The 16,901-nt window shown below is 36.9% G+C and overlaps 1 protein-coding gene and 1 long non-coding RNA gene across 3 annotated transcripts in view; both read right to left on the bottom strand.

Annotated features, from left to right (window-relative positions):
• The window catches only part of LOC147065109 (uncharacterized), a 459,822-nt gene that overhangs the window by 147,275 nt on the left and 295,646 nt on the right, over positions 1-16,901 (bottom strand). The window lies entirely within an intron of this gene.
• On the bottom strand, positions 993-11,411 carry Fancl (E3 ubiquitin-protein ligase Fancl). Of its 2 annotated transcripts, XM_085956635.1 has the most exons (6): positions 11,365-11,411; positions 10,833-11,240; positions 8,607-8,753; positions 7,608-7,775; positions 3,559-3,734; positions 993-2,296 (listed from the first exon to the last, which is right to left on the bottom strand). In XM_085956635.1, the coding sequence occupies exons 2-6, from the start codon at positions 11,206-11,208 to the stop codon at positions 2,189-2,191; spliced, it is 975 nt and encodes a 324-aa protein (XP_085812761.1). In that variant the 5' UTR covers positions 11,209-11,240; positions 11,365-11,411; the 3' UTR covers positions 993-2,188. The 2 variants fall into 2 exon arrangements, with proteins under 2 accessions (XP_085812761.1, XP_085812762.1); XM_085956636.1 differs by lacking the exons at positions 10,833-11,240; positions 11,365-11,411 and adding an exon at positions 9,320-9,384 and having other exon boundaries at positions 994-2,296.

Genomic DNA, 16,901 nt, shown 5'->3' on the forward strand with positions numbered 1-16,901 from the left:
GAAACAAAAGGGTTTCTCTCAGTTTCTCCCCATTTTTGAAATGCACAACACAGTCACTCTGAAGTGTTCAAATTATACTAAATAACAATGGTCAAAGTAGCTCAGTATATTGAATGAATAATAAAATAAAACCTATAATGTACCTAGACTAAAATAATTATTTTTATACGTATATTTCAATGTGTGACAATGCCTTTAGCTTTTGATCTCTTCATTTATGCATGTCTATTTTAAACGCATACTTGTCATATAGGAGGCCCATTTACTGGGGGACCCTACTTTCAACCTTTTTTGATAAAGTTGAAAATTCATAGTCGGATCCTTCATATAGGTAGGTATAGGAAAGTTTGATTTCCCTCCCCTTCTAAGTAAAACTCATGCTGATTTAATATGTAATGGCTATGTCGCACCGTCTTAAGGCTCGAAGACATTGCGCTACTTTACAAGCTGCTTGTTGGCAAATTTACAATGTGTTCAAATTCAAACTCGCACAGTGTCTTCATCGCACAAGCTAACAAGCAGATTGTAAACAATCTACCGAGAAAAGTTGAAAGCCGGGCTACATTACACGCTACACGCTGGCGTGTGGGCCGATATGCGTCTGCGCAGTAGAGCGATAGTGGCGACCTCTCGGTAAAAAAACGAACTACTCAATACATCCTGTCAAAATAGTACCAAAAATGACAGTTTCAACGCGCTAGCTTGTTGGATTCTGAGCGAGTAGAAAGTTTTGTGTGTCATCATCACAATCGCACTAGTTGACTCGCCCGCTTTTAAACTAAACGACAAGCAGCTTGTAAAGTAGCTCAATGTCATCGAGCCTTTACCAAGATGATTTTTTTTAAAACAGATCACGTTAAAACGAAACAATTTTTAACTCTATTACCAAAAAGGTTTCAAGTCGTACCAATTTTTTTACTTTCTCATGAAATCTCAGCATTAAATGGAATATTTCCATTCCTTTTGGATAGGTAAGTAAAAGTCAATACATTAATAAAATTTTATTTAATTATTTTTTTAAACCAAGTCCTATCCTAAAAGATCATAGCCCTCTAGAGAGTGGATGTTGTACTAACAGTTTTTTTTATTTTTTTACGAGAAACGGATGTTAGCCTCTTGCCCAAACTGTTAGATCCATACTCACATTGAAAAACAACATGTGAGTTTGCCTGACTCGGGTTTCAAATCCGGAACCCGCAACATTATAGGCCTGTGTGTCCGGAAACTTGTACATATGCAGTTCGCCGTATCACATTTCACCGTGAAATGTTGTATCGGAAATATATGGCCGTATATTAAAGACCATCCAACCTCGTTGGGACGGTCACGGTTTTTGTCGGTTTACACTTTATACTTTACGTTTACAGGAAGGCACCAGCAAACAAATTTTGAATTAAGCCGATATACTGGATTATTTGTTAGGTTAGGTTAGGTTAAGTTTTCATTCTTGAACTATTCATGAATTATGCCAAAATAAGCTAGGAAAATTGAATCAATGTTCATATTGAATCTAATAAAATTGGAGACCGTATAGTCTATAGTCATCTGTTTCCGATAAGAAAACTCACAGTGAAATGTTTTACGTACAATTTACAAGTTACCATAGGTCTGACGTGTAATCACTTTGCCATCGTGCGCTTCAATTATTATGGGCTTATTTTATTTACAACTCATAAAAATATGCAATAACAGAAACTTATGACCAACTAAATATTTTGTTACATATTGAACATCTCAAATCATTCAATTAAAATCATGATTTAACACTACACTAAAGTTTACAGTAATATACAGAGGAGAAGACATAGATTTTTTTTAACTCTTGAGAAACCGCACTTTATTTCAAATCATTTTCAGATCAGCGCATCTATTCTAAAAACAAGACAGCTATCGGCGGTTATCGAGAGTAGTTTATCATATTTTTGTATTGAGGTATTATAATTGTTAGAATAAGTTAGCCGTCTAAACAGTCAAAACTGTCTATCTCGCTCTAAAATTTAGCACACCGAAGAGAGGTGCTGTTAAAACATAGCACTTATTACAACTAACTTATTGTAATTCGATACAAAACTACCCTCGATAGCTGTCGATAACTGTCTTGTGTATAGAATAGATGCGCTGGAATGTTTCAGAAGATGCACTGTATCAAAATCAACGGATGTATTCAAACTACAATAAAAACAGTGAATCAAGGAATTGGACATGTAATTGGCATATTACAGCTAGGACACTCGCCATACATTATATTAAATCTTTGAACATTGCTAGACACTGCTGGATATATTGCCGAAAGCCACTGAAACAGAAAAATTTGATATATAAGTATTAAAAATACAATTGAATAAAACAACAAGAAAGCTATGAGTTTAATTTATCTACAGAAATATCGCAATGTTATTAGTTTTAAAAAGATTATCAAAAAGCTATCGTTGCTATATTACTCTGACATTTCTCTTTTCCATTTTGTTAATTGACAATCTCTGATTTAAATTTGGATGATATTGTATGGTTTAGGCCGGGAATACATGGGGAGCATCATGCTACTGCTGCCGGCAGTCGCATCTCGGAAATCCCCAAATACTGGAGGCACACACACCAACACACTGCTGCCGACGTGCTGCCCGAAACCGCCGAGTTGCTGCAGTTGATTTGCTGCCGCGTCAAACATACACTGGCAGCACTGACTGCCCGTTATATCAACAACCCCTCTCACCTCTCTCTCCGCCTAGTCCTGCGCACCGTCATTCCAATATGAGTTTTTGCCAAAGATGGACGGCAATAATTTTGACACAGACGCTTTTATAAGTGACATAGAGTCTAAAATGTGAATCATATAGTGACATTGAATTTAATGGCCCCACCAAACCACACCCGCCCCGCACCACACCCCGTCTTAATGGGGCGTATTACGGGACCCTACGTTTGGATGTGAGGCATCATTTTTTTTATGACTGGGAATGTCTCAGGAGCAGTTACCCAAGACTAAGGTCACCATGCACTCAAATGTGCTTTGACTAAATTTTCATGACTTTAAGTTAAGAGTACCTAGCGGACAGATGAACACATAGAGGAAATATTAAAAATTATTGTTCACATAGGTAAAGTGACATTGAACTTAATCCCTCCAAACCAAAACCCGTCACGCACCACACCCGGTCTTAATCGGGCGAATAACGTGGCCCTGTTGTAACGTGGCCAGGTTGGATGCTATTAGGTGAAGAAGTGCTCACCGCCCTTCCTTAAACTGTGAACCAAGCCGCATTGACTCCACTCAGACAATGCGGCCGCCATCCTGATTTCTTCAGGAAAAAAAGATTTCATTGGTAAAGTGACAGGGTTGCTACAAATAATGCTTGGGCCACTTTATGTGCTAAATATATTAAAGATTTTGATACGAATGCGGTGAGCCCCTACTCCCGCTGACATGTTTGCTCCCAATCGCAGCAGCATGAGCTGCCGCAATGCTGCCGATCGCGGCAGTACAAGAAGCTGTAATTGGCCGCTCGTTTTCTGCTAACAGCAACAGCAAGATGCTGCCCATATACACCTTATGGTTACCTGATATAAGCAATCAGAATGAAACTGCTGACGGCATGTTGATTTCTCACATATAACTGAAGGGAGATCCCCTGTAATGTTTCTGCCTGCCAAACATATACTGCATTCTAGTTCCTCCATTAGTTCTTTGGCTAACGTTTCCTTCAAATCACTTTTTAAAGGGAAGTGATCCAGACCTGAAAAATACAGTCGGTTAAGTACCAATTTAATTTAATCTTATGGTTCAAAGATGAAACGAAAGCGTATCACAGCATGACCTCAATTATCCAAAATAAAAAATATGGGGTACCTTTACCTTCAGATAACAATAAATCCAAATAATCAAGAAAAAAATAAAAATTTTCCATTTAAAAAAATCAGTGGAAACTTGTCATTTCAGTTATAAACATAAATGGGTTGATACGTAATTCTATGTTGAGTATCACGAATATTAAAAACTATTACATGCTGTGAGGTTTTGTATGGTGGCAAGTGAGAGGTTGCAAATTAGCAAAAATAAACCTTATTATTTTTTTATTTTTTTTAAATATATTGAAAGTTCATTATAAACACTAACCAATCATTTGCTAAATGGCTCATTATTGGACCAGTAGTCTTCCGAATTTTAAATTATTCAAAACAAACGCCTGAGACTGGCATTCTATTTTCAAAGACAGGCAAATAAGTCTGCATTTTTTGTATGGCTGGCACTGTACGCCCGGCCATATCGGCGAACATGTTCGCTTTGGCGCAGAGCCGGTTGTTGCATAATAAATAATAATATCATCATCATCATCATCAGCCGAGGTCAATCCACTGCTGGATGAAGGCCTCCCCAAGCTTTCTCCAACTCTCTCGGTCCTGTGTCGTTCGCTGCCACGTATTTCCGCCGAACTTTACCAGTTCGTCAATCCAGCGGCTTTTAGGGCGACCCTGTGGCCGTTTCGTACCCCTTGGGTACCACTGGATGACGGCATTTGTCCAGCGGCCGTCCTTTCGGCGACCAATGTGTCCCGCCCATCTCCATTTCAGCTGTTTGGCAACGTCTATTACATCGCGTACTCTTGTCTGCTTCCTAACCCATTCGTTCCTTTTACGGTCCTTTCGCGTGATGCCCAACATGCACCTCTCCATGCCTCGCTGTGTGACTCTTAGCCTTTGGACATCTCTCGTGCTGAGGGTCCACGTCTCGCAGCCATACGTGAGCACGGGTAGCACACATTGGTTGAACACCTTACGCTTAAGACATAATGGTAGGTCACTCTTGAAGATAATATTCAGACGTCCGAAAGCACTCCATCCCAGCTTTGTTCTTCGAGCAATTTCATCGTGCATGCTTCCGTCTATGGACACCTGCTGTCCGAGATAGACGTAGCTGCTGACTTGCTCGAGTTGGGTGCCAGAAATACAGATAATCGCAGGGTCCGAAAAACAGTTCCTCATCACTTTTGTCTTTGAGACATTTATCTTTAGACCGACCGTTTGACTGACAACCGCGAGTTTTTGCATTCTACTTTGGAGGTCTTTCGGGTCTTGTGAGAGTATAACAATATCATCTGCAAAGCGCAGGTGACTGAGGTGCTCCCCATTAATTGGAACACCTTTTTCCTCCCAATCAAGTTTCCTAAATAAGTCCTCAAGAGTAGCGGTGAATAGTTTAGTGGAAATGGTATCACCTTGCCGGACACCTTTGTTAATGGGGAATTTACACGACCGTTTGTGGAGTTTCACGCATGCTGTGGCATCACTGTATATACTGTTCAATATGTTTATGTAGCGTCTGGAAATTCCTTGGTTGCTAAGGGCGTCTATAATTGAGAACTTTTTGATGGAATCAAACGCCTTTTCATAGTCTATAAAACCAAGATATAATGGCAGTTTGTATTCCTGGTAGCGCTCTATGATTTCCCTGACAACCTGTATATGATCCATAGTACTGTAGCCTCTTCTGAAACCGGCTTGCTCTCTTGGTTGGTTCTCGTCTAGAACTGTTTCGAGACGGTTTGAGAGTATTTTCGTGAAAACCTTATACAGAATTGGCAGTAGACTAATTGGTCGATAGTTTTTCAGATCTTCAGTGTCTCCTTTCTTATGGAGAATAATAATGGAGGCATTTTTCCATGACTCTGGGATGTTCTCTTCGTGCAGACAAGACGTGAACAGACGTGCGAGCACTTCGCTCACCGTCCTCCCGGCCCGTTTGAGAACATCGATAGTCAGCCCATCTTCTCCCGGGGCTTTCCCACTCTTCATGCACATTATAGCATATTCCACCTCTGTGGTAGTAACCTCAGGAAGAGGATCTCCATATTCTCCGTTCACCGGAAGATCTGAATTGATGTCAGTGTCATCTTTGTATAGAGCGCTGTAAAACTCTACAACAGTGTCCAGTAGATGATCCCAGTTACGCACGATACTTCCATCTTGCGCTTTTAGTGTCGTGATCTGCCTTCTCCCTATTGACAGATGCTGCTTGTTCTTATGTAAGCTCCTTCCTGACGCAACAATTGATTCAACAAGGTTCATATTGAACTTACGAAGATCTTCTCGTATGTTTTTACGTAGAGTTTTGCACAGCGTGGAGTACTCGAGATCATTTGCAACTTGTTGTTCGCTTTTCGTACTCCTACGCAGCTTCATAAGATTCAACGTTTCCTTTGAAAGTTTGCTTACTCGTTCAACCCCAGCAGCAACTGTCTCTTCCGAAGATTCTATAATGATTTTTGTTACTGCATCGGTGTTTTGTAGGGAGATGGGGTCATTTTCAGCCTGGAAAGCCGCTAACCTGTTCTCCAGCTCTTGTTGGAATTCGACTCTGCTTCTCAAGCCTCTGCGGACTCTGGGCTTCTGCATCAGTTTGGATCTCTCACGTTTGATGTTAAATCGTACTTTACACCTTACCATTCGGTGATCGCTGCCAGTATTAAATTTGTTAATGACTGTGCAGTCTAGAAAAATATCCGTCTTGTTGGTGAGGATGTAGTCGATTTCGCTGGTTCGTTTTGTTGGGCTTCGCCATGTCCATTTTCAAGAAGGCTTCTTTTTGAAGAATGAGTTCATGATGTAGAGATTGTGGTTTTCCGCAAACTCCACTAACATGTCTCCTCGGCCATCCCTGGTGCCATGTCCGAAGTGCCCGACATATCTACATCACCCTAGCTACATCTACATCATCCTGGTGTTGAGATCCGATTCGTGCATTAAAGTCTCCCATGATGATAGTGAAGTGACATTTCCGTTTATTTTTCAACGTACTGATTTCTTCATATAGCTCCTCCACTTTTTCATCAGGTGAGTTTTGAGTGTGCGCATAAACTTGCAAAAGCAGAATCTGGTATCTTTTGCTGAGCTGAAGTGTTAAACTTGCTACTCTATCTGAGGAGAAATCAAATTCAACTATGCGATCTATAATAATATAGGATAATAATATAGGATACCATAATACTATAGGTAATTCACCAGAGTATTTTTCATCGATGGCCCAACAAATCAAATTGAATCTTGGTTACCTCCATGGCTTTTCTCCAGCCAGGAATATATCAATAATCTCATCTCGTAAAGTTACGGCAGTATCTGATGGGCCACAGATTTTTAACGACACACATTGAATGTAGAGTGAAGCTCTTACTACAATCGCTGTAATACTGATAATTTTTGGCTTAGTATTTCATAATTATTTAAACAAATGTCACTTGTTTAATTTTTTGGATTATGCAAATCAATCGATAGTGGCTAGTAATTTGCGTTTAAAGTCGGGCGAGATAACTCGCGAAATTTGTATGTGCAGCCTGTCGATCACGGCATCATAGAGCTAGATAACTCGCTGAAGGTATAGAACCGGTTAACTAAGTCCGGTGTTGATTTAACTCATTCTTTTGCTCATTTACGCATATACATAATAGTGTATATTATACATTATACCTAGTTAATTTGGCATTTGTATTTTTAAATTTTTAAGTTTTATTGATCTTTTCCTTTCACACACAGAATTATCCAGATATACTCAAGGCATATAATGTCAACGATGGACAGAAAAATAAATAAGAACTTGGTATAATTGAGATACTAACCTAACATTCGCAGTAGATTAGCAGAGAACATTTGATCGGGGTCCCAAACCTCTTGGTACATAGCTTCAGTCTTGGGCTCAGTTAATCTCGAAGGACCGAGGAGTTTTATCTCAGGAGCATGCCTGTTTCCAAATTCGTCTACGGTTACAATAGCTGAGATGTCATCTCCTGTCATTAAAAGAAAATACTATTAGTACCTATTGCAAAAGCTTTGTTTTATCGTATTTTATGTGCTGCATCAGTTCATTCGATACACCAATTCAATAGGGGAACAACTCATAAAACCGTGTTCCAAGATAATGGCGTTTGAATTTTTTGCTGTAATTCTCATTTTAATTTTAAAGCCTTGATTTCGATGAAAGTGTGTGTTTTTTTATATTTAATTCAGTGGAATTCATCAATACACAATGAAATTGTACATTTTAATAATGAATAAACAAATAAATTCGATTATATAACGGAATTAATGATTAATCTTAGAAAGGATTATTCGATTTTATGACACATTGAAGAAATTTTTGATTATTTTTTTTGCTGAATTATAAAGAGAAGACCTTTCTACATCAAATGGCATTCTTAACTCAAAACCTTTAAATTTTGAGTTGTTCCCCTATTGAACTGGTGTATCGATATGTTTCAATAAATGAGGTGTTGAGGTTTAAACAAATACAAGTGACGTAATATAATTAAGCCATTGGAGACAGGTGTAAAAGGGGTAAAAAGTGGACCAACAGTCAGATTTAAGATTACTAAACTGCACTTTGCACTTTTGGGATATGACATCATTCACCTTTACTATGGCAGAGATATGTTTATTAACATTTTCCATGCAAGGCCATACATACAAGGCGTGCAGGTTCACCATCTCTCAGAGGTTCTTCCACATCTTCTGCCATCACACACAGTCAAAATCATCGATATAAGCAATAAAACTAAATATCGCTTTTAATACAGTAACCTTCAATAAATATTACAGAAAATCATGAGAAAATTTCTTACCGATAATGATTCTGCGATAATTATCTTTGCTGGTTGGATTGACGGGATCAATTACCCAACACAGGGCATCAATGTCCGCCATGGTCTCCAAATAATCAGATAATTCATTAAGACAATCTTTGAATGTTTGAACAGCCACCTCTACGCCTGAAAGATGTTACTCCGATTACTAATTAAATTTCTAAACACTTTTGGTACCATAATAAATAACAGGAATCATTCCAGCAAGGTACACCACCTTATAAAGTATCCACATGCTCGCTTGTATGTTATATTACTCAGTATTCAAATAATTCATAACAGTGCTTGTAAGCAATAAATTTTTGAAGTGAAATTTTTTCATATTCAGTATAGGTAGCAATTTTGCTGGTAGAGTGAATCCGGCTGACGTGTACTGAAAAAATGTCGTCGTCGATTCAAAAATCAAGACACCCTCAATCAGCCTTGAACTACCAAGCTTTCAACTTGTCAGTCGCCAAGCGCTCTACCAAATGCATCGTTGAGGCCATAGTAAATGAGAGCACTTAGTACACACAACTACTTGACAAGAATGAGGGTGGATTGCTTTGCTTTTTAGTCAGCCAGCCAACTGCTTGACTATCATGGAAATTAGAAAAACGGAAATCACAAACTGGCAATTCGATTTAACCGGTTCTATGCATTCAGCGAGTTATCGTGATCGACAGGCCGCACATACAAATTTTGCGACTTACCTCGTCTAACTTTAAGCCCAAATTACTAGCCATTGTCGATTGATTTGCATAATCTAAAAAATTAAACACACAGTGACATCTGTTTGATTAACTATGAAATACTAAGCCACAAATTATCAATATTACAGCGATTGTAGTAAGAGCTTCACTCTACATTCATTACTATTAAATAATTATGATTACCATTAATATATTAATCAATATATAAAAAAAAAAATTTACCAGTTACTTAGGCTAAATATGAAGCAAAACATTTTTGTGACAGTCAACAGTGGAACATGATATACATACCAGCATTATTATCTACCCATAAATGTGATTTCTTAAAAAATATAATTAAATAATTTTTGCTACCGAGCGGTGGGGCCCTCTATCTTATTTTCACCGCCTATTCTATAATAATGCATTGTAGCCGTGATTAAAATTGTATTTGTAGTGTTTAATATCCAATGTAAATTCCCTTGTTTTGATAAAAAGGCCTTGACGACGTATTAAATTCAGTTTTTAAATACTCACCTTCTCCAAGGAATCTCGCATGACTGCCTGCATTTTTATTAAGGTGACCCGAAGTCATTCGGTTACAGTAGAGTATACGTTAGCGTTAGAGTCATGGCCCCCACATCCTGAAGCGGGCCCCCAGGCTAGGGTCTTTGGCGGGCCCCCCTACCCATCGCTAAAGATAAAGGCAGTGTGACGGTCGACAGTAGGTGTACCAAATGGTGTAAACGATAAAATTAATTCGTATATTTAGTGTTTTTTGTAAATTTTAATACATCCATTTGAATTATGGAGTTGTCGAGTATCGATACACAATTTAAAATTGAATCGTACAACCACATAATTTTAAATAATAACAATATCGAAGAACAATAGTGACTTTTTTTACTATTAAAGAGAATTTATGATATGTATTTATATCACTTATCTGGTCGACTCGCCACGCAGGGCCGTTCCTGAGCCCGGGCCCCCAGTCTAGAGCCCTGCCAGCCCCCTTTTTGTGGGGGCCATGGTTAGAGTATACAGATTCGGTTAGGTTAGTTTTTTTGCACTTTTTACTACATTGATACACCTCTTTGCCTGATTATATCGCATAAATCTAGATCAAATGATATCATCATCCTAGAGAAGGACCTCAAAGTTATGAAGCGGCAACTCTACCTATTGTATAAATCATACAATTAAAATTTAGGTAATACTGCTGCAGATGAGATGACCACATGACTTTTTAGAACTTTCTTTTTAGACCAAACCCAACCTAACCTAATCTACCCTAACCTAATCTTAGTGTGATAATGATGCATTAAAATGTATGAATGAAATGTACGTTCAAGATTGGGCAGTGCGATAATTTTTATTCTCCAAACCCACCCTTTCCTGACACTCGTAGTTCTGCATATAAACTTAGCAGGCGAATCCATTCCAGTCCCCACTCTTTTTTTGCAATTCGAGGTTAATTAAATTTAGTTTTCCTTAATCACTAAAAATTACAATTATCTTTTAATTAGGTACCTACTTGAAAATTCACCTGCCAACACATTAACATTGGGTAAACTATGCTCCTTTATTTTAAGTATTCCACCATTTTCAATGGACAACACAAAGAACTGTTCTTTATTTAAGCGATCTAAATATTTTACCAACACATTATCAAATCGTTTGTCTATGTTCAGCTTCACATCGTCGTGCAGTTGTCGAACATTTTCCAATTCCTTTAGTAAAAAATTGTGCCGCTGGATGTTTTTAAACCAAGCCAGTTCTTCGGTTTTCTCGTTGCGCACTATTTCAGTCAACGCTTGCAAGAAAGTCTCCAATTTTAAATCTTCTTCTGTCATTAAATTTTCATATTTTGAAAACATATCTTCCACGGTAATGACGCTTGATTTGTGCATCTTTGTTCAAATTTATTTGAACAAAATATTTCCTGCAATGCCAATGTAATTTTTTAACATAAATTATATTCTAATGGATTTAAATTCAAATGTCATCAAATGCCCTCGGTCGATACTATTAATATTATAAATTTTATATTATTTGTAACTACGTACTTGAACTAGCTGTCAAACTACCTACTCAAATGTCAAACTTCAAATATGGCGCATTTCATAATATGTGCTGCCAGGAGTAAACTTTATTTTCCTATATTATGTTGATAATTGCCGTAAAAATGGTTGCAATTGTACCACTTCAGAAAGGTTTGATAATTTGGGTATAAATAACAAAAATGAGTGAGAGCTGGTGTCAGTGGGATAATAGTCCAGTCAAATTAGAACGAAAAATACGTTATGGTTGCAAAAGGTGGGGTAGAAGATTTTTTTTTCCTACTTGTATAGATGATAATGAGTAAGAAAAAAACGAGTTTGCCAATTCGGCACAACTTTTGGCGGGCAAAAAACCGCAAAAATTTTGGATTTTTTTTATTTTTCGCTTATATCTCAAAAACGGTTGGTCGTAGCAAAAATATTGTCATATACAATTTTAAAGCATATTAAATTTCCTAAAATTTTTATATCATAAATTTTTTTTCTATCTCTGACCATTTATGAGAAATATTTGCTGTTGAAAACAGTATATATGTATTCAAAAACACCTGTTTTAGTAAAAATCAAACTTTAAGGGGGAGAGGCACAGAAATACCATTTTAAACTTAAGATCTTACAAATAAACAGTTTGAGGTTACAAACTAGACTTTATAGTCAATGGGCCCAATGTTCCAGATGGTGCGTGGGAGTGGTAGAAAGGACTACATTCCAATACCCCCACCAGTACCGCTGGTGCCACGACACCAATCATTAACACTTTTGCTTTAGTTTAGTCTCCATCGCTTTGTCTTTGAAATAAAAAAATATAATGAATTTCTATGCCTCTCCGCCTTAATGAAAATAAATACTAAATAAAAATTAAGATCTTACAAATAAAGTATGTTGATAGTTTTAGTAATGATAGCAAAACAAATCTTAATAAGGTACGTCGGGGCAAGATCGTCAACGGGTCTAGTTCGTCCAGTGCCTTTATTTTCTTATTGCAGCGATGTGGGTAGTGCCGCTTCGTATCCGCGTTACCAACATTCATACTCAACGTCCTCCACATTTGCAATGAAGTTAGCTTCAGTCTAGCTTACGTGGCAGAGGAGAGAAGTTTTGTCGTGATTCAACTTTTATAATGTAAATGGGGTTAGATCGTCAAATCGTAAAATATCTCGTTAATCCAATGCCCAAATCAACTGATTTTTGGTATGTACCTAATTTGCCTATACCGCTTTCTATTTTAGCTTTTATTTTTTATCATTACATGTGCCTTCAATTATTTTTGACTGCTGACGGACTAACCCCACTAGTTTGGTCAACAGCAGATAAGTTCGTCACATGCATGACGATCTATACCCGTATTGTTTTAAAATGGGGTTAGTTCGTACGAGTATACCTACTTAGATGAAATATATTTATTTTTTCCATTAAAAACTCAGTTTCAAAAACCTAATAACAATGTCTGGTTTGTTGCAGATAAAAAAGCCGTGATTATGCCTCGAACCTACAAAAGAAAGTCTAACAGAGCCACGTCTTCCATAAAAGAACAATTGAATCATGTTGTTGATGAAGTATTATCAAAAATAATGAGTGGATATTAAGCATCCAAACTATTTAAAATTCCACGAATGACACTCATGGACCACGTCAATGGAACACATGGGCATAAATCCTCATCGACGGGCAAACCAACTGCTTTATCCCTTGATCTAGAACGGAATTTGGCAGAAAATCTACACGTAATGGAGCGAAATGGTTTTGGATTATCGAGGAAGGAAGTTATGGAGTTAGTTGGGCATTATGTTCAAATAAATAAAATAAAAACTCCATTTAAAAATGGCATTCCAAAGAGTGATTGGTTTACAGCCTTTGCCAAGCGAAAAAACTATATTCAACGTCAAGCTCTGAAGATGACGAATACTTCACTTCAGCATCATCTGATACTGGAAATATATCTGACTTGTTGCCAGACACCGATGAAGAGAATTTTAATGACCCTTTATAAAAAGAGGATGCAATTGTAGTTGTAAATTATCCTCAAGAAAAAAAAAATATTGAAGACTGGATTTTAGTCAAGTTTGAAACCAAAAAGACCATCAAACACTTTGTTGGTAAAATTTTGAGTTTCAACAAAAATGACAAACCTGTGATTAAGTTTACCAGGACAGAACAGTTTTTATATTTCTAGTTATTGACGACATTTCTGATATTCTCAATGAAGACATAATTTGTACTCTTCCGCAACCTTTAATTTTAAGAAGAGGTGAAATTATGTTTAATTTTAATCGTCAACAATTCAATATTCAATAAAAATTCCATTTACTTATTCATTTATCAAAAATAATATTTTATATGTGTGTACTTTGCTTTCTTACTTTATTTTCTACGTAGTAAATGATGAAAATAATAAACATTATATTTTAAACAATCTTTTAATACTAGATCCGTTTACTATGCCTAAACATTTGTGATGGGGTTACATCGGCATACATTTATTATGCCGAAGTAACCCCATGGTTGTGAAATAAGATGATAAATGATATTTTATTCCTTGTATTTATATTTTTGGTATGATACTTTTCTCTACCAATAACCATATTTTGACGATCTAAACCCGTGTGGTTCTCAAGCGTATTATAATGAAAATAATTTTTCCTGACGAACAAGCCCCTGGTGAAGGGGTAAGATCGTAATAAGGGTCATTTTTACGTTTTTTGTCAAAATAATGCCATTTAAGCCATACGATACTTTTGTAACAAACACTACTTTTGTTAAATAGTATGTTTTATTCAACAAATCTAAAATATATTAAAAATCTCAATTACTAATTCTGTAAAATTAATTTAAAGTCACACTCGTCAATTTGTATGCCGATCTTGCCCCGACTGACCTTACCTACAAAATAATAATATTCACCAAACATCTTAATTTTTTAACCGTTTCTGCTGCTTTGGTGGAGGTGGAGTAGGCATAGGTTGTACTTCTTCAAGGTTTTGCAATGTAGCTCCCACGTATGTATTTCATCAGGACTGGCGTCTGGATTGTTGAATACTGTGACCACTTCCTTCAACAAAATACCACACAATTTAATCTTTATATGGCCAAATAGGGAAGATGTTGTATCACATTCACTGAACACGTGTGTGAAAAGAATGGTACGTGCATCATATTTAAACGATTTTGTCGAGAACAACACATCTGGTTTACTTCCCTTTCCAGGTTTTCGAAAGAATAAGTTGTCCAAGAATTGTCCTCTTGCCGACATCAGTACAAGAAGGTCAATATCTTCACCTATTGTTACTAAGCTTTTGAATTCATTTGCTTTTAAAATGTCAGTATTTACAATTAAAACATCGGCATCCTCTTCTGCCTGGTTCACTTTTATGCCAACCTGTAAGAAAAGCGATTTTTTATTATTTTCGTTGCTCAAAAAAAGTTTCTGGTCCACCTGATTGACAGTATTTCCTTGAAATATAATTTCATAGTGTGATTTTAAATTTATACGGCGTAATCTTTCTACAAACTTTGTCCCACTGGATTGCAATGCATAGATATCCGTCAAATATAACTTCAATATGTGACTTATAGTGTTTTGTCAAATAATCCGAATACATCTTCGCAATGTCACCAAAGGATGAATTTTGGGACCAAACTACTTTATGTAGATGTCCTCCATCAACCACAATAAACTGATTGTTTACAACAGTCTCAATTTAAACAGTCTCAATACTGGTGAAAGCCTTGTAGAATAACGATTTTGTCACTTTTCTCATACCCTGTTCTGAAAACAGTGACATAGGGTAGGGTGCTAATTCATATTATGTAAAGAAATGTTGCAAATCTTCCTCCATTTCTTTACATATACATATTCTTTCAAATAGGAAAAGCGGATCAGCTACAACAACTTTAGCTCGTCCTGCTTTCATACTACCGCCAACGGATGCAATGTTTGTCTTTTCTTTTGAATTTAACACAGTGAAAGTCGTTACCGATTATTCTATTAATCCCTTTTAACCCTTCTTCTTGGGAATTATAGCAGTTTACTGCTGTTCCTCCAACAATCCCACTACTCAACGACATTATCTCGTCGGTTTTGGGAAATGGGTAGTGTAATGATAACCTTTCAAGAAGCTTACTTGAATCAGCGTTGTCTCGGTCAATTCGGGAATTTCTCATGTCAACATGCTGTTCCGATGATTCAGACTGAACATTACAGAATGACTCAATTTCATTGCATATGTTCTGCATACTGACCATTCCCAAGTCCATCGGGTTAGAACACCGTCAGTTATCTCTGCCCTGTGTAAGACCTCCATAAATCTTCATTGTTTTCATTCATGTTTGTTGGATGGTCATATCCGACCAAATTCCACTCCAGTGTTTGTCAGTGTGACGTATCGTAAAATATCCTCTGCTAGTGAACTCCTCATAATTCAGGAGCGTCTTTTTCTCTTTCAGTTGTTGCATATCCTGAAAATACAAATGGGCACTTTTAGCGTAAATAAAATGGCCTGCTGTATGAAAGAATGAAATCATTTTTTCAATACTTTTCAAATGAAGGTTCCAGTCACCAGTTCATTCAGCCTGAATAAAGTGTTTGATAAACGTTGTCATTCGAAAATACTGTAACCATAGCTTTGAAGTGGGGCCATTATTTTCTAGCAAACACATGGCTTTTTCAAATTTATTTATGACCATTTTGAGGACAGTACCATTAGACCAGGGGTTCCCAACCTTTTTGTACTCTAGAGCACATTCTAAAATATCGGTAGGGTGGCGGGCACCACCTATTTTTAATCGACAAACTCCTTCCATAACTTCTCATTTTCCCATGATTTATTTTCTTATATTCATAATTTATTAATAAATAATAAACAAAAATGTTTCAAATTTCAAATGCCCATCGGTGGTTATCGCAGACAGCTTGTGCAAAAGCATATTTATTGACTTGGCGTATATTCTGAATGTATTATAAATATCCTCACCCCCTGTCTGTCCTTTCATAGGTAATATTTGCAACATATCCTTTTTACTGTGAAGTTACTAAATACCATTCTCACCATAACTGCTAGCTGTGCGGTGTCTGATATATCTGTTGACTCGTCAAATTGTAGCGAGAACCAGTCACATATTTCCAAGGCAGTCTTTAACTGAGTTTGTATGTCTGTTGAAATTGCATGTATTCTTCTTGTGACGGTGTTATTTGACAACTGTAAGTCTTGTATTGCTGAGACAATCTCACGTTTGTTAGAAAATCCATCAAACAAATAATCGGCACCAGTCAAAAATAGTTTTTTAAACAACTCACCATCAATGAAAGGTTTCTTCATTTTTGCGAGCATGTGAGAAATTTTGAAAGAAGCAATGGTGGCCTTTTTAGAATTTTCCACATGTCTAGTGAAAACAGTCTGTTGTGCAGTTAGACTTGAATTTAGTTGACATATTTTTTTCTTTCTTACTTCAGATTTAAGTGGATAATTCACATCAAAAGTGGCATGAATGGTCTGAAAGTGTCGTTCAACATTATGTTTTTTCGGCACTCCAATACTACTACTACA

This window comes from Rhyacophila brunnea, unplaced genomic scaffold (assembly GCF_057557595.1).
Source record: "Rhyacophila brunnea isolate RB1 unplaced genomic scaffold, BYU_Rbru_1.0 scaffold_6, whole genome shotgun sequence".
Taxonomy (NCBI): Eukaryota; Metazoa; Arthropoda; class Insecta; order Trichoptera; family Rhyacophilidae; genus Rhyacophila; species Rhyacophila brunnea.

Excerpts from the sequence above, each read along its gene's own strand:
- Fancl (XM_085956635.1), bottom strand. The coding sequence starts at position 11,208 with ATGCACAAATCAAGCGTCATTACCGTGGAAGATATGTTTTCAAAATAT. Across the intron at positions 7,776-8,606 it reads TTATCGCAGAATCATTATCG|GAGATGACATCTCAGCTATT; the intron begins GTAAGAAATTTT and ends TTTTAATGACAG. Across the intron at positions 3,735-7,607 it reads TAATCTACTGCGAATGTTAG|GTCTGGATCACTTCCCTTTA; the intron begins GTTAGTATCTCA and ends TGTATTTTTCAG.